The following is a 19,630-nucleotide window of genomic DNA, read 5'->3' as shown; positions in this document are numbered from 1 at the left end:
TAATCGAGCAGATATGTTTTAAAATTGTGTTTTATGTTCATAAAGAATGTCACCTTCACAAATATTGTGATATAGTATATTCTATAAGATCCCTTTAGAGCAGTGTGGACTCCTCCAAAAGTGCAATTAGTAATATTATCAAGGCCTGAACAAAAACGATGCATGAGTGCGAGTGGGAAAGTATTCGGCACCCTTATAATCTCTGCGACACGCGCTAGAGTAAGATAAAAGGTCTACATATGTTTGAGTTAATTTCCAAAAGTATCGCCGACAAATTGTGGTAAATCGCTTCACGTAGCGTCGCAGCACGTGTTGCTAAATTGCTATTTTTTGTGTTAAACATAGTCATTGGTAAATATTTTTAGTTATTTAAGCAGGAAAGATGGTTTTATGTGTTGTATTAAAATATGGTAGCCGTACTGATAAGCAAAAAGATGGTATTACGCTTCATAGGTAAGTTGATACATGTTCGTGATAATTTATTTGTATATTATTATATATTTTAATATCAGTGACCTAGTTTCTTTAAAATAACTTAAATTATGGATATCTTTACCTAATGGTTGCATTTTGACCGCTTAAAAATACTATATAACGTAAAAAAAAATGGAAAATTATATTTTAATTCTGAGCGTCTAGTGCGAGCACTACCGAAATGGTCTATGGTCTCGAACATTTGTAGACGAATGCGTTCGCTCGCCCACAAACCAAACGCATGGCACGCAGCTTCATTTAGCAATGCAACGGGTGGCGTCTAGATGTATCTATAGTATATGAATATTATGCTCTCTGCGAATATAATAATATTTTATAACAGCTGAGCAAAGGAAAGGGTGAAAAAATGAAATTCAACATTTATCATAAAACATCAATTATTTATTAAAATACTTTAAACTACCTTTCTATTAACAATCATCAATCCAAGAGGTACTTAACTGGGTGGTTGACTTAAACTTAAAAATGTAAGGAGGTGTAACGTGTAATTTCTTTGCTTGGTCTAAATATATTACAATAAATCATCAATGTTATAAAGGAAAAATCATGAAATTTATGATACAAAAATTAATCAATTTTCTGTGGGTAGGTAGTTACATAGGTAAGTATTGAAAGTAATAAACTTCTGTGACCAATCAAAACGTGGGCGGACATTCTTCTCAGGATGAGCACCATGGTGTAGAGTAGAGAGCCGTTACAAGGCCCAACTCGTCTGGCTCGTAGCAAAGCTATATTGGCTTCCTGGAGTCGATTCGCATACGACACAGCTCGGGCCATGTATATCAAATCATCCACATTATGGTGAGCGTGGAATTTGTTCAAACAATTCTCATACTGCAAACAAAAAAGCATTGATAAGATTAAGCAAACGTGATATAGTTTTTATACAGAATATTACTTAAAATATTTGCTGTATAAACGTATACTACGTAGTCAACAATTTATTGTTTTTACATTTCATTGATTGTTTAACCATTAGATGGGTGAGCAGCACATTGCATAGAAAGCCTTGGGGATAGATAGCAGTGGTGAAGGGTGGAGGTAGGCTGTTAAGAACTGCCATAAATAGTGCACATTAAACTTTGTCAGTCATGCATATTTTTTTCATTGAAATAAGACAACTTACAGATGGTGTTGGGTTAGTTTTTAAAATTCAATTAAACCTTGCGAAAACAAGTCTTTTACAGATTAACATCCACATAGACTTTTTTGGAATACACTTTTTTTATCCCAAATTGCTCCATGTTACCCTTGTCATATAGATACACATATTTCGGACCATGAATTGGATCTACAATATGGCTGCTGCTCGCTATAAAGACGTGCTTGGTGAATTGTGTGAATCTCCAAACTGTTTTACAAGTTTCACAATGCAGATAATAAACACTTCTTCTCTGAAGTGTATATTGATCTATCTAGTATCAACGATGAAACAAAGACACATGACAAAATGACTAAGATGGTTATACATAATTATTATATCTTTAAAAATGAAAGTTTATGTCTTGTATATTAATAAAAATGGGATGATATAACTGCAAATCAGACTGCTCTAATTAAATCCAAGCTTCGATGTCATCTGGGAATTGATCAGTGACTTTCTTGAGATGTGCACGAGCTACATCTCGTTAAGATTGAAAGGTAGATTTAGCGTATAGTGATCCAAGAATTTTCATTATCTCGTAGTTGTTTGGTTGAGCCTTTATGACATTTTTGAAACATTGGGAGGCCCAGTGAAGGAATAATTGTTGAATACAATAAAACAACTTAATATATTTATACATTGGCTTTGCATGAATTATTTAAATTCGCCCACCATACAGTATTAACAATAATAATTACAACATTATAATAATATAGACTAGAACATAAATTTCAGTCCTCATACTTGATAAAAAAATAAGAAAAAACTCAGCAATAAAGTTGGATGGCAAAATTAAAAAGTGGTCACGATCCTCAGCCATGAGTGAACGACCAAGAAGAAGGATGTATGTGGCAGTAAAGAATTATGGACCCAGAAAAATGGAGGAAGCTAAGGGAGGCCTTCATCCAACTGTAGATCGACCCCGGCTGATGATGATGACTTGATAAAAAGCTTAGTGCCCATACGCACTTGCGGCAGGCCGCATCGCGGCTAGCCGCATATCGTTTCTTGTATGCCGGCTAGCCGCAGCGGCCTGCCGCAAGTGCGTATGGGTAAACAAAACAATTATTGTAAAGCAATTTTCTTAAGTGGTGAATACCAGGTCATATTCTATTATATACAAATTTTGATTCATAGATAGCATAAGGATCTCTTCGAATTTTCGTACTGACATACTAGTACTTTTTAATAGTTTAAATTAAATTATAGATTCTTCAAGATGTTACACAAGATTTAACAATGAAACATTCATCAATCTTCCATACATAACTCGAAACAGGTTCAGAAACAAACCTAATTGATAAAAATGTTAGAACATGACATGGGAATCAACCCTAGATTTATCGCATGCCAGCTGAGTCAGCTTGAGAAGATCCAAGATTTTTCGAATGGGTATTTTACTGAGGCTGTTTCAAGTTAAATATTTTCAATGAAGACTGTTACATTCTTAAATCACGTGTATTATTTAGGAATATCAACTGTTAAGCTGTGGACCCAATAGGTTGAGCAAACGATCATATATTTCTTGTAAAAAATATCTGTTATGAGACCTCTTCATGAGGCAGCCGAGATCCACATCGGATTGTAGGGCCAGTAAAAAATATATTTTTAACTGTACGCCTATACAAATATGATATAAAATATACATACATTCTCTGAATCCCCTCGATAAAATGATATACATCTGCTCGAGGCCAAAGTGCGGCAGGACAAATAATGCAGAAAGTGCAAACTGCGTAGCCTGGTCGCGGTTTCTCGTGCAAGTTAGTAACAGTTCTCCGCACACAACCCCCGATTCTCTGTGTTGTTATTGGACTTGGATTGTAACCCTGAAAACAAATTACAAGACAACTGAATGAACTGAACTGAGAAAAATTTTCACCCTGCTGAATTAAGCGGATAGACAAGGTTCTTGATATACTATTATGATTACTAGATAGATGGAGCAATGAGAACTTTTTAAAATTTATGTAGAAAGGATTTTATTCTTTTCGTCATAAATTTCATTTCATACTCATGTGATATATGAAATTTATATCATAATATTTACATTACGTATGTAATTTTATTAATCAGATATAATTATAGGTTCATATAATTTCTTCATGTTTTCTTTACAGACTTAACGGCCCACATGCTCAGCGTAGGTAAAAATGGAGCTTTTATGGTATTCTTTTTCTTTTTTCTTTCGACCATGTCCGATCCTAATAGGATCATATGGGCCTCCACAGAGTAGAGGTTTGTATTGACAGATTTTGTTTTTTAGGAGAAATGGATGTCAGCCAATTGCTCAACCTATTAGGTATATTCAGAGCATAATCCTGGACATTCCTTAAACGTTTTAGATAATCTATTTATATAATTTTGAAGCCTTATTATCCTTTATATTTATTTTAAACATTTGATGACTGCATAAAGTATTTTTATTACATAAAATAGTATTTTTTTAAACTTTTCGCTCTAATGTTTTAGAATATAGTCATATTTCGGTACATCCATGTGCAGTGGTATTAATATTTTTTAGATTCATTATTTTTTAAACACATTTACAAAACCATTAGTAAAATTAATGTTAACATTATAATATAGTGACATATTTACGATAAAAAATTATATTTAATAATCTTTGTGATCCCAAATTTAACAAAAATTAGGCATTTTATTATTAAAAAATTGGCACGATTAACACATTTGAAGATAATTCTAAAGATACTAATTATAAGCTATGTCTTTGACCATTCAAATGTGATAAACATTCTACGGATAATGTTTGCTTTATAATAATTCAGCGCTCGGAATGGAGCGGAACGCCCCGGAGCGCCGTTCCTGTTCGTGGGATTTCCAAGGATGGCGTTCCTGTTCGTTAAAACCTCGAAAATGGTGAACCGGTTCGTAAAATATCCGACGGACAGCGAGTCGTCTAGTAAAATCCTCAAGCGTCATACTTAATATTATTACGTTCCGGGTTAGATTTAAAATTTACGAAAATGAATTGATAGGTACAAAGGTACAAAAACATAAATATTTTTTTTTATTAAAAAATAATTTTACTGGTTTAGAACCACTGAATTTTCTATGACCCGTACATAATGTACTTAAATTTTTTTGAAATAGTGATAAAGTAAATGTAAGACAACGTATTTGAGAACTAACCTTTTTCAAGACAATACTGTTTTCAACGAATTTGGCATTGAATGCACTAATAGACAGACCCTTTTGCGTCAATGGTGATAAAACAATAAAATTGTATACAAAGAAATGCACTGGGTAAGATTTATTGCATTGTCGCACGTTATGGGACAATAATTATTTTGAAAAAAAAAATGTTTTTATGATTGTAAGGAAACGTTGGAAGCTATTTTACATTGGAATGTAGATTTACTTTAGTATTAATTTATAAAACGAGACATTTATTTTTTTGCAAGTTCATACATATTATTTTAATACAGTTAAGGTTAAGGTACATGCCTAAATATAGTGAGTTAATAACGTAATAGTTATAATGCACACTGGAACTTTTAAAATTTTAAATGAAACACATTAAATACATGTATTATCTTTACTCTATAAATGACTTAATTAATTTGTTAAATATTGCACAAAAATAACATAGTAAAAATAGTGTGAATAAAACTACGTGCCCTACCTAAGTATCTACCGAGATAGGTATACTATATCTGTCCTACCGAGGGTTGAAATTCTTAGCCAATTGTTTTTTGTAATGAAACTTTAAATTTTGTATCGAGACAACCATAATTGACCGAATTGTCCATTTATCGTATTATTATGTTAGCGAAATTTACATGGGTTTGACGCGTTCATAGTTTTTGTATTTCATAATGCAATCGGGGTCGTTCATTGGTCGTTTATCAATATTTAACCCAATGCTTACGGGCCCTTTTAATTAATTTTGTAATTAACGTGTTAATTTGCATTTGAAAAGTAATTAGCAAAAACACAATTTTGTGCGGCCCGTAAACATTGGGTTAAGTTGTATGCAGCCAATGATAAGCGTTTTCATCAGAGGAAGCGACAAAATTAGACTCATTATTTTTCCAAATTTAATCATTTTAAGTTGTGTTTTTTTTGGTTTCCCATTACCTTACCCCCATGCTTTGCTGCTCTACACTAATTTATTTTTTATATTTCTTACATTATTGATGAATTGATAAAGTTCAGCGGAAATACTTTGCAGTGAAAAACTAAGTAGGTACCGAGAGAGATGGAATAAAATAAGGGAGGCCTTCATCCAGCACTGGATCGACCGAGGTTGATGGGTTGGGTTCTAAATAATTATTATTGCATACATGAAAAAACCTAACTATTGCAGCTGCTTTGCTAAATTTTTAAATTTCCGAAAAACTTGTGCTCTGACATCGTTTTAAAACTCTTTGTAGGTACTTAATAGCTTAAATTGTTATTTAATAATTTCTAATGGGGTAAAATATTTCATATTAAATAGTAAATACAGTCATGCTTTTCCTTGTGACCAGAACATACGTATTTGCTGTTTTACCTACCTACTCAACGTTACGGAATCGCCAGATAATAATTATTTATCCTAATCTATTATAATATTTTACATTGAGTGACAAAAAAAATATATCATTTCCTCATATATTTTTATTGTTTTAATTTTATATGGATATTTTTCGGGTTGAATGAACTGGGTTTTTGATGGTTAAACTAACAAAATAATACATTTAATAATGTAAATCAAATAATTCCATAATTAATATAGATACATATTCGTGAACATCGTATGCATGTTAAATTTTTTTGTATTGTTTAAGGTACAATACGAAATAAAAATATTTAAATAAATCAATCAGAATCCAACGGGATAAATATATGAAAAATTTCCCTGTATATAACAATTTCTATAACATTGGAAACCTATTAGAATAAATTATCCTACATGTCCACATGATGTAAATATTTTTTTTCTAATAATATGTACCTACACTTCTGAGGTTGTTTAAAATCATTCATATTTAATAAAGAATGCTACATTTGTAAAACTTGCGTATTAGATATTTTTTTAATTAATTTATTAAAAACCATGCCCTTGCTTTTTCGTATACGATGGATTTTAATTTGATTAAAAAATAGTTTACCTTAATCGAAATATTTCGAATTTATGAAAAATCAGAGCTTTGAAAAAAGCGGCATGTATTTTGTTTAAGCCGAAGTATCTTCACTCATATTTCTATCCACTCTTAGTTGCATATTTTTATTCAAACTACTAAAGAAACCAATGGGAAATTGTGATTAGTTTGTCTATTATTTTTTCATGTATTTTAATAATGTTTCCCACTCCAATTAGATTCATATACGTTTAGTTATTTATATTTGTATACTTATTAATGTATTTTTTAGAAAACGATTTCGTAAACTAAAATGACTATATTTGTATGTTACCACTAATTGTTATAGCCGATAGCGTATTGGGAGAAGATGATGATGAAAAAAATACATCATGTAAAACTAAAAGATATTTTTATGTTACAGATATTATTATATCTAATATCACACATTTTTGGAAAATTGTCGAGCGTTCCTGTTCGTGAAATTTTCCATTTCGAGCACTGTAATAATTATTGACCTAAGAATAAGGTACTATTTTTTGAAATACGCCATATTTATTGGCATTTCCCAGTGGTTAAGCTACAACATACGGCCGTAGCCATAAATTGACAAATGATAAATGAAGTAGGGAGTAAGATCATGGTAATGCCCGTGTTTGAACATGTACCGATTTAAAAAAATATTTTTTTTCGGTTAGATTAGATTATGGTTATGGCTACGGTCGTATGTTGTGGCTTAGAAATGGCGTATTTCAAAATAATACTACCTTATTCTTAGGTCAATAATTATTATAAAGCAAACGTTATTCGTAGAATGTTTATCAGTTGTGTAATTCATGCGCACTAGAAATCGTATCTGTGGATGATCAGGGTTAAATTATTGTTACACTATAATGGTTTTTCCTTGGAAAAAATATTTTAAATATAAAATATTTTTTTTATGAGAAATGGATGTTTAGCCACTTGCATTACCAATTGGATCCAGAGTCATGAGTCATGACTATTTAGAATTTGAATATAAGATAGATAATGCAAAATTGCACTTGGCACATGGCATTCATCCGTAAATCAACAAAACTTAAAAAAACATGAGAATTAATGGATCTTTGATGAAATATGCAAACTCAATTTTGAAAAATTCTAGATATTCATTTTAACTGAATATTTAAACTATTATATTGAACTATTTTAAATGAGAGATGAGTATATTCTCATTTCACAGATTGACGTTTGCTGTGAAAAATATTTAAAACAATGTAAGTATCCCAAACCTTGCTTTATCCTGATTATTTAGCTTCATAAAGCAATGGCCCATGCCGAAACGGAGACGGAGAACAGCCAGGCGGTTGGGGTTGGTTCTCAGAGTTTCCCTGTAGAAGCCGAGAGCGCTGCGGTAGTCTTTTTTTATTGAAAGCGATGCACACTTTCCAGAACAGCGAGGGGATGTTGTTGGAAGATTGATTCACCACAAAATTGAATTGCGCATCCACCGTCCACCACTTTATCACCCTCCAACAAGCACAAGTATGCTCGGCCCAAAAGATTCTGCAAAAAAAAAAAAAAATACAGATGTACAGCATTTTCGCCGGTAAAGTAAATTCGGCTGTTGTATAATGAAAAATCAGTTGTTTTCATTTTGTTTTTCCAAGTCATGTTGTGAATGGATTGAACTTGTAAATTGTAAAGTTCACTTCATATTATTATATATAAAGAAATTTGAACAAAATTTGACTAGGTTGAATAAAATAGGTAATGAAAGTGGGTAGGTATCGTCTTACATGATCATACATGATGATTTTGTCGGCAGTGGTGTATAGGTTTGTGGCTTTGGTGAACAGATCCCGTTTCATGTTTATATTCTTTTCATGGTTAGCTTCCTGCACGCAGTATGTGGCGAGCATGTCCAGGCACCGCATCTGATCTTTCTCCGAATTAGAATAATCGATGTTGGCCGCGGTGCGGCCCGCATCCAAGATTTTAATGAAGTCATCAGTTCTTTTTTTTTACGTACGGCACCTGTATAGAATACAAACATTTATATGAGAATACGCAATTTGAAAAATTGAAAGGACCCTCGGAAACGATGCTAATAGAAATCAAGATCCGACAGGTCCCATCCATTCATATATCATTCTCTCTGGACATAAAAATGTGGATAAATGTGGTTGAAAAATTAACCCTGCCTACATCGCAATAAGGGTTATTGTTGTACAACATTTCTTTCCAAAACGCTAATATATATATTATATTATATTGTAGCAAGTAGTTAAATATTAACTTTACCCACATTGCAAAAAAAGGATTATTCGAGATTTTTGAAAGATGTCTTTGACCTATTCTGCAAAACTTGCCCACTTTAATATTGTGATTTTGTATGAAACGGTGTATTATCATGGTACTTATATCAATGTATACAAACGAGTAAGTTTTAATACCGGCTCGGTTATTGTAACTTGGTTTCTACGGGGCACTATTTCTTTCAAAAAGTTTGAAACGCCATATGATTAGCAAGGTCTTTTTTCATTGAGGCATGACCATAATAGATTAAATTGGACTAGAAATCATGCATTCTTGCACGCCAATCGAGATATCGGGAAGATTCTACAGGTGTCACTCTTAGCACAGCTATGAAAAACGCCCAATGTTCGGTACACCATGGTATACGCTCGACTATGTGTGTCGAGACGTGGTGGTTGGCGATGGAGAAAAGCAAACACCAGAGAGTAATCATTACCCATAAAAATTGATTAAAAAAGTATTCATTTAGTTATTTAGTAAAATATTAATATACCTACTCAAAAGGGTTCGCCATCCAGATTATAATTGATAGTTTTTTTTCTACAATAGACTGTTTACCTTAGGAAATTGATGGTGACATTCTAACTTCATTACATTCCATGCGTAAAATCTTATAGAGTATTTTTTTTCATCTCATGCGGTAGGTAATAATTGTTCAGGATCCAACTTCGATCACCTAAAAACAATTTAGATTAGGCAAACGACATTGGTTACGTTAATCACATGTCATAAATTGAAGTAAAATCACATCACAAAACTTTAGCTAGTTCAATGTAATGGTATAACGAAACTAAACATTCAAAACACTACATTATTATAAAATAAGTGATGTTAAAAGTTTATCTTTACACTATTATCAAAAATAAAAATGTTTCGAAGTCGCATGACCAGGCACCTGCAGTAGGTACGAGGAACTAAAGAATGGCGTCATTACATTTTAAGTATACTAGAGTCAGTGTTGCCATATTTTTCTATGCTGATTATAGTACAACGGCGTAAAAATTATAGTATTTCTGAAAAATATATAGTACAGGAACATTTTTCGTCTTGAATCCTTTAAAATTATAGTATTTTGGTACATTTGGCGTAAAATTATAGTATTTTACATTTTTCGCGAAATCAAAATTATAGTATTGTACTATAATTATAGTACGGTTGGCATCACTGACTAGAGTAAAAAATAATTGCGCTGTACTTACCCGTGTTATGGGAATTCACCGTCTTCGAGCTGCATTAGAAAACTTGGGATGCCCCGTAAGGAATTATTGCTTTGCCGTAATCTATTTTCACATTGCTGCAAAATTCATAATATATTATATTTTCTTATAACGAATAATCGTCAACTTAACCCTTTGTCTATTGTACGGTATAACGATACGCTACGGCCTACGCCAATCGATGTATGAAGCTTCTCTAAGTAACATAGAAAAATAATGAATCATTTCAGCGTATAGGCATGTGGAGCTTATAAAATTTATATCAGAAATACGACTTGGAAGTTAAAGGCTTAAAATAGTATACGATCACTTCGTTATAGTTTTTTATATAAACAGTAAAAAATAATGATTCATATTATAACACAGCATAATAACTATTAATTATTAATGATTTGCTGTATTTTTTGCCTAACAACGATATTAAGGGTCAATGAGAAATGGGATCAGTCTCAGGAAATAAAAACTATAATTGAGATCGCAAGGAGCGCCTTTCTCAAAATGAGACGCCTGCTTAGCAATCGAGATCTTAACCTAGGTCTGAGACTGCGTATGGTACGTTGTTATGTGCTCTCAATTCTTTTCTATGGCATGGAAGTATGGACACTAAACCAAGAGATGTCACGGAGACTTAAAGCTTTCGAGATGTGGCTGTATAGACGCATCCTCAAAATTCCTTGGACTGACCGGGTGACAAATGTTGAAGTTCTCAATCGAATGGGGAAGGACCGAGAAATTCTACGTAGTATCAAAACCAGGAAACTACAATACCTCGACCACATTATGAGAGGACACATATACAGCATTCCCCAACTTGTCATTCAAGGAAAGATCAATGGGAAGCGTAGCAGAGGACAGCGCCGCATTTCGTGGCTTAAGAACCTCCGTGATTGGTACGAGTGCAGCTCCACCGAACTGCTCCGGGTAGCAGACGACAAAGATAAGATCGCCTTGATGGTGGTCGACCTCCGCTAGGGGATGGCACAATAAGAAGAAGATAGGTACCTATCTCTATAAGGTTTATAGATTTTTAATAACACAGGTTTTCAATACGCCGTAAAAAATCAAATTATATGTGGGTACTTATAATATAAGTATTATTATAATTTAGGTAACTATTCTATTCATACATATACTGCATTCCTAATCGCTGAAAAGCCTCAATTAAAATAAAGACTCAACTCGGTGTTGTCGGCAAGTTAGGTACCTACTTAGGTACCTATATCTCGCCTTAATGCCCTTAATCAATCTAATATTACGTTCAAAGCTGACTGGAAGAACGAAATAATGAGTTTAATAATTCTGTGAAGATAAAAAAACAGGAAGATCGCCTCTCTTCTAATTATAGCAAGGAATCAATCATTTTGAGGCTGCTGTTGAGAGATGTCCCAAGACTACAAAAAGTTATAAAGGTTTTGGCAACGCCATTTTTTCATTGTACCTAGTCACCCAAGCATTTTGAACCTATAAGATACCTAGACGAAATAATATAGCTTGCCAGCGATTATTATTAACCAATGCCCATACAGGTCACATTGAAGTTAAAAAAATGTATGATAGGTAGGTAACTACTATTACCAAATACTCAGTCTCGAATACCGCACCAGGCATTTAACATTAATATCAAAACACCTCCCCAACTAAAAGGTTGCACAGCCCTACCTCACAAACATTATCTTTCAAAACGACGATGCGAATCTCGGGTATCCACGGGCAAAAAGGGCGAATACCTAAGCCCAGCTACTAGGAAATGGTAACTTGCCGAGAGACAAACAAAAATTTACCGTAATTTTTGTTTCATCCCTTTGCCCCTCCCTCTTGTCTCATCACCGATAGATCCGTCGTAGATAATTGCGGGCAGTACAAATTCTCCCGGGAGAGTGGTAGGTGTCCAGGACCACGTGCTCGGCGTGGCCTGGCCACGCTTGTCTCAATATGATAAGTTAGTGAATCTCTTTCCCCGTTATTGTGTTATTAATAATCCCTATAACCACCTCAAAACCACGCGTCGCGTCCCCGACAAAACGTTTTCGCGCCCGTTTGGCCAATGTGTTCAAACACGTGCTCCCACATAGTGCTCCCACATAGTGACTGTGCCATAGCTAAATCTAAGACTCCTTTAAGTGTAATTAATAATGTAACCCAACCAATGTCTGGAAAGTTAATGTAATTAAACGTCCCTGCGCAGGGAAATTGTCAAATCAAAGACGTGTTTTATCTTGAATTATATGTCCTGATGTCCACACAACCCTCAATCAAGGTGATACTCGTGAAGAACGCTGCCAGCATACATGTGAGTGCCTCTCACCCATTCCTCTCGGTATCATACTGTCGCCCATGCGTGAGGCGAACGAAGTCAATGCGACTTCGGGAACCACGGCCCTGAGAAACTCAAGTGTGTGACATCAAACCTATAGTTTTGTGAATTTTATAAATAAAAATAAATTCTCTGGCGCCCTATTAAAAAAAAACCCTAAACAAAAATATATTTCGCCCACGCTACCGTTAAAACAAAATGAAAATTACGAGACAAACCCAGTAACAACAAATTCGCGCGTAAACCAAACAAGATAAAAATCAAAACCAGGGGCGTTCAACCTAATACACAGTGTTTAAAAAAAAAATTATTGCGAGCCGCCAAAAATTAAAACGACGTTAATGTCCATGATGAGAAATCAGTGCAACGAAACCCGAAAATGCCACGAACGTGGGTTCTCACAGAACGGACGTTCCTACGATGCTGCAGCCACCCCGTCTACTGGCAGCTGCCGGGGACCACCGACACCGGAGGTCCTGGAAAAGTCCAGGGTATAACCTGCCTGTCAAGGTCGCCCCCCTCTGCCCGACGACCCCTAGCACGAGAACTCAGCCCTGTCTTCGCATCCCCGCGTCAATCTTGCGACGGCGTCGCCGGACCCGAGCACACGTCCAAATTGCACCTCCCGCCGAACGACACCTGTTCTCCGCAACCCTCCGCCTACCCCTGAATAGGCAACCCAGCCCCGACCACTGCAGCAGTCCGAAGAAGCCGATCATGTGACGACACCCTACCGAAACCGGCTACCCCTCCAGAACCGTTGGCACTTGCTGAGGGTATCTCGCAAGACGAACTAGAGACCTCGACGACATCACCCCATAACCACGAAACGTGCCCCATGAAAACCCTATCAATGTGTTACCGACGTGAACCATTCAAAACCCCGCGATTTATTAGTAAGATTTTCTTTGTTTCATCAATACACACCCCATGCATTTTACTGGACCCTGTCCGATACCTGATGCGAAATTAGAGACAAAAGAAGGGGGAGCGTTTATTACCAAATACTCAGTCTCGAATACCGCACCAGGCATTTAACATTAATATCAAAACACCTCCCCAACTAAAAGGTTGCACAGCCCTACCTCACAAACATTATCTTTCAAAACGACGATGCGAATCTCGGGTATCCACGGGCAAAAAGGGCGAATACCTAAGCCCAGCTACTAGGAAATGGTAACTTGCCGAGAGACAAACAAAAATTTACCGTAATTTTTGTTTCATCCCTTTGCCCCTCCCTCTTGTCTCATCACCGATAGATCCGTCGTAGATAATTGCGGGCAGTACAAATTCTCCCGGGAGAGTGGTAGGTGTCCAGGACCACGTGCTCGGCGTGGCCTGGCCACGCTTGTCTCAATATGATAAGTTAGTGAATCTCTTTCCCCGTTATTGTGTTATTAATAATCCCTATAACCACCTCAAAACCACGCGTCGCGTCCCCGACAAAACGTTTTCGCGCCCGTTTGGCCAATGTGTTCAAACACGTGCTCCCACATAGTGCTCCCACATAGTGACTGTGCCATAGCTAAATCTAAGACTCCTTTAAGTGTAATTAATAATGTAACCCAACCAATGTCTGGAAAGTTAATGTAATTAAACGTCCCTGCGCAGGGAAATTGTCAAATCAAAGACGTGTTTTATCTTGAATTATATGTCCTGATGTCCACACAACCCTCAATCAAGGTGATACTCGTGAAGAACGCTGCCAGCATACATGTGAGTGCCTCTCACCCATTCCTCTCGGTATCACTACCTACCATTAGTAATCGAGTGGCAATAGTCGTGCATGATTATCATTTTTGAGGTTTTTACGCCGAATATGTATAATATTTAGGTACATACCTATTTCTATGTATTTAATTAATACATAGATATGGTGCTTTTATTTATGAATTGGTCATAGCATAGTAGTTGGCCGTTTCAACTTTTGGTTGATAAAATAAGGTGTCAGTCATTATTTTATTACATCGTCTGTTGATATGTATAGCTTGGTCTCCATTTTCATACAGAAAAACTTGAACCAAAATTATTCCCTGTGATTTTTTAAAAAAAGTTATTGGTGAAGAAAAATACAAACACTTCAAAATGATAAACACCAGAAAGGCTGTGAAGACACCCCCAAAAATTATAACTTGTTTCAATATTGTGGAGTTATTTTAAAACATCAGAAAATGAAAAGACCAGAGCAGCATTAAATTTCACTGCCATAAGGTAACAGCTTCTACTATGCAAATATACAATAATATTGATGTACCTACTACCTATGTAGGTATTCAACAGTTTTAAGAACACTAAATGATATAGAACCACAGTCTAATCACGAACCGACAATCATTTACATAATATTATTATCTCGGCAAGATGACATTGAACCATCCACATCTGTTTATTTGTTCCACTGTGGTGCAGTTGAAAACTATGTATTCCGTTTAAAAAACCTACTAGAAAATTGAAGAAAAAAATTAAAAACTTTTTTTTTGCAATAGTGAAACAACATTTGTTATTAAAATAGGTACGAGTAGGTAGGTACCTAATTCGGAAAATATTATTCTTTGCAGATGATACATACTAGGAAATATCGATATTAATGGTAATATAATAATTATATAGTACCTATAGCAATTATTATATTTAACACAAAAAATATTACTCCATTATTGGAAGATAATGACTTGTTTTTGTGTCTTGCACTATGTGGTGCCAGATAATATCTCAGATGGTATTTCAGATAAATCCGGCATTCATAAGAGAAACAAGGACGATTCTGAAAGATGGATACAGAGAAATACTAAAACCTGGTTTTTTCAATAATTTTTTAATGGTTTTTTCATATTGTTTTATGTTTGTTTTTGCAAAATCACTTATTTTCCATCAATTTTCTTAGAATTGGGCTCTTATCTTCAAAATTCTAGAAGCTCGTATATTTGTGTATTCCTTCACTGCAAGTTCTTTTGTGATTTCACATTATTTTTCGGGTTCTGTAGACCTACTAATTTTGGGTCCCGGACCTGTAGCCCTTTTTGTAAATTCAGCCCTGCTTGTAAGGGTAAATAATTACAAATTTGGAGCACATCTGAAAACCGAACAGCCTATATTATATTGTAGACCTTGTAGGACTAATCGTTAATAAATAACCTAACATATTCTCACGAATCAATTCTTACAACTTTAAAAACTATATACCTACATGCAATATTATCTCAATAACACGAAACGGAACGCAATTTTCAAAGAATCCACGAGCCGGAACGGTATCTTTTAGAATTTCACGAACAGGAACGGCGCTCCGGTGCGTTCCGGTCTATTTTGAGCCCTGGCTTGGTTGTATATTTAATGATGCCAATGTATAATTATTAGGATAACAGTGTTGTAAAGACACTAACGTCAATTTGTTGTCAAATGTTATTTTTATTTTTTTGACACTACAATAGGCTACAATCACCGTGGTGTAGTTAATCATAGAATTAGTGAGACAATCACAAACACGAGGTTTGGGGAAAGAAAATCACATTGTGACCTTACCAGGAGTTAAATCCAGAAAGGCCAGCGCCAGTGTTACCAACCTTACTATAATTATAGTATTTGTACTATAATTTTGGTCCGCGTACTATGTACGATATAAAACAGGTATATTACGCCCAAAATACTATAATTTGGAATATCAGAAAAAAATGTGTAAAAAGACACTTTTATTGACATAATGGTGCATGTATATATTGAAAAAGCTGAGATATAAACCCGGGACGTCGACTTGTCAGCGCAAATCGCTACCGGCTTTTCCAATTTATGCATTATTTTTACAAATACATACAGTATGTTACAGTTCATACATACAGTTTTATTATGCAGAGAAAATTAACGCGATTTTCCTTGTTAATGTCACGAAAATTATAATAATAAAATTACTTAATATAGTTTTTTAAATTAATAAAAAGCAATTTTTTGTAGTACTTAATTCACTTTTAATCAATTTGCGTTTTATTAAATTAAACAACAATACAATGCAGTTCCACCATGAATTGACAGTTAACAAAATAAAAGAAATTACTTAATGGTAATTAACACAATAAAATTAATACATACCTCCAATATGGTAAAACTGTGCAGAAACGAGTAAATAATACGTTTGAAATTTATGCCAAGCCACTACAATATTATATTCGAAACCATAATAATATTAGAAACTCTTTAATTTGTAGCTACTTCAAACTAAATATTATTATCTACGACTTTACTAGCAAACGTCTTATAGTCAACTGCAGCCAACACATCAACTGGACCACACTTATATGCGGTCGCTCTTAGTTCAGTGCTGCCATGTCTACTGAAATTTCAGTAGATCTACTGATATTTGTGTTTTTCCATAATTGTAAGTAAACTGATGATTATTTTAATAATAAACATGAAATGATTTTCGCACGCCCTTTTTTGATGTGTGACTCTTCTACAATGACAACAAAGAAAACATTGTAACTCTACCCAAGAACGCAATTTTACCCACTAACATAATCATTGTTTATGAAAAAAGAATACTATCAGTTATTGTTATTCTTATTAGTCTTAAATCATATCTAATATACTACATTTTCCAAAATCTACTGGTATTTTATGGAATCTACTGAAATATTTGTCAAAATCTACTGATGTTTTAAATTTGGACTTGGCAACACTGTTGGCGCTTGCTCCTTAATACCTTTCAAACGCTGTCCACTGCTCGCTGTCGACGAATGAAAGGTCAAAGGGGATCGGACAAGGCCTGAACAAAAACGATGCACTGGTTTACAGATGTGAGAGATGGGGGTATAGGACGATTTGGCACTGGGACAACTGGACGCCACGGAATTCGAAAATAAATAGACGTTAGGTACTTATAGGTACTTTAATATTTAAAATATTTAATATTATTATTTATACTTATTTAAATGATTATATTATGATTTAATAGTTGGTGAGAGTATAAATATGCAGAAGTAAATAATGATTTAATCGTGCATAATATGTTTAATTAAGTACCAACGAAAAAGGAGTTTTTTTTAATTTTATATAGGTACCTAAAGCCTTGGGCATGGTAATTCTCGATCCGCAATAAAGAATACATTATGTTAAGAGTAAAATGAATTAAAACTACTAAGTAGTAGATATAAACTGATTGAAATACCTCGTCTACGTTCTGTATACTTCAGTGCACGAAATGTAAAATTATACGAACCGGAGCGCTCGATAATTTTAAGATAATATTAACATAAAACTTATAAAAATAAGTGTGTTAATTTCTTTGTTATGTGGCCTATCTAGCTCAGATGGTCACATTTATTTTTCCACAAGGCGGAGCGAAAATTTTGGGGAGTTTATGAAACGGAACGGCGCTCCGGTCCATTCCGAGCCCTGGTATACGTGTCTACGACAGTGTGGCGTCCAATTGTCTTGAATCCAGTCGTCCCATTCCCGGGAGATGGTTTGCTAAAGTGTAGACGCCAAATCGTAGTTTGTTGCTTAACTTAGCGTCGATAACCGTGTTGCTAAAATCGTTATTTTTGTGTTAAACATAAAGTCAGTGGTAAATATTTTTAGTTAATAATTAAATAATTAGGTAGAAAAGATGGTTCTGTGTGTTGACTGTATTAAAACGCGGTAGCCGTACTGATAAGCAAGAAGATTGTATTACGATTCATGGTTAGTTGATACATGTTCGTGATAATTTATTTGTATATTATTATGTATTTTAATATTAAGTAACCTGGTGTATCTTTAAAATAACCTAAATTGTTGATATCTTTACCTAATGGTTGCATTTTGACCGCTAATACTATATAACGTAAAAAATAGAAAATTATATTTTTATTCTGAGCGTCTAGTGCGAGCACTAGCGAAATGGTCTATGGTCTCAAACATTTGTGTTGCTAGATTTAAAAATTAGCCAATTCCATAATAGATGAATTAGAGAAAAACAGCTTTTTGTTTTCTCAAATACACAGTTACAAGGTGAAAGTTTATATTATTTCAAGTATTGAATATTTAAAATGAATAAAATTCATATTTTGATAATGCAGAAATGTTAGAAATCAGTAGTTCTTCAGCAATTCACAAAAAAGTGAAAAATACCTAAAGTGGACTTTTTGATTTGTGGTGATTTTGAAATGTTGCGATACATTTGGACACGAATGCGTTAGCTCGCCCACAAACCAAACGCACGGCACGCAGCTTCATTTAGCAATGGGTGGCGTCTAGATGTATCTATAGTCTCTAAGGGTTCGGATAAGTTTTGATACAATTGAGTTTTCATTACACACAAGTGGATTTCGGCGCTTGTTCTCTATTACCTTTCAAACGCTGTCAACCGCAGGCTGTCGACGAATTAAAGGTAAAAAGGATAAGTTTTGATAAAATTGAGTTTTCATATTTCGACGCTTGTTCCCTATTACCTTTCAAACGCTGTCAACCGCAGGCTGTCCATGAATGAAATGTAAAAGAGGATAAGTTTTGATAAAATTGAGTTTCCATATTTCGGCGCTTGTTCCCTATTACCTTTCAAACGCTGTCAACCGCAGGCTGTCCATGAATGAAAGGTAAAAGAGGATAAGTTTTGATAAAATTGAGTTTTCATATTTCGACGCTTGTTCCCTATTACCTTTCAAACGCTGTCAACCGCAGGCTGTCCATGAATGAAAGGTAAAAGAGGATAAGTTTTGATGAAATTGAGTTTTCATATTTCGACGCTTGTTCCCTATTACCTTTCAAACGCTGTCAACCGCAGGCTGTCCATGAATGAAAGGTAAAAGAGGATAAGTTTTGATAAAATTGAGTTATCATTCCACACAAGTATATTTCGCATATCTAAAATTTTTTTAATACTGTAATAAATAAACATAAATAATTACTTACTTCGCATGCTTGTACGTTGGTTCTGTTTCGACATCTCCACAATCATTACCTCTTCAAAACATTGTTTATATGCAAATATGAACCGATAGCAAGTGTTTACTTAAGTCAAATTGACATCTTACGCCAAACTAAAAATTACGAAATTTCCATAAACTAAACTTTATGTCGGTGTCATAAAGACGAAACGCCGCTT

General features: G+C 34.5%; 1 protein-coding gene across 1 annotated transcript; it reads right to left on the bottom strand.

Annotated features, from left to right (window-relative positions):
• Positions 1-3,364: 3,364 nt before the first annotated feature.
• LOC147075220 (RNA polymerase-associated protein CTR9 homolog) lies at positions 3,365-8,647 on the bottom strand. Its single transcript, XM_085942949.1, has 3 exons — positions 8,505-8,647; positions 7,998-8,271; positions 3,365-3,468 (listed from the first exon to the last, which is right to left on the bottom strand). Exons 1-2 carry the CDS (start codon positions 8,640-8,642, stop codon positions 8,131-8,133), a joined length of 279 nt encoding a protein of 92 aa, XP_085799075.1. The 5' UTR covers positions 8,643-8,647; the 3' UTR covers positions 3,365-3,468; positions 7,998-8,130.
• Between the last annotated feature and the right edge of the window lie 10,983 nt (positions 8,648-19,630).

The sequence above is a fragment of the Rhyacophila brunnea genome, unplaced genomic scaffold, assembly GCF_057557595.1.
Source record: "Rhyacophila brunnea isolate RB1 unplaced genomic scaffold, BYU_Rbru_1.0 scaffold_15, whole genome shotgun sequence".
Taxonomy (NCBI): Eukaryota; Metazoa; Arthropoda; class Insecta; order Trichoptera; family Rhyacophilidae; genus Rhyacophila; species Rhyacophila brunnea.
Note: the sequence above shows the minus strand (reverse complement) of the source record. Positions and strands in the feature narration are given on the sequence as shown.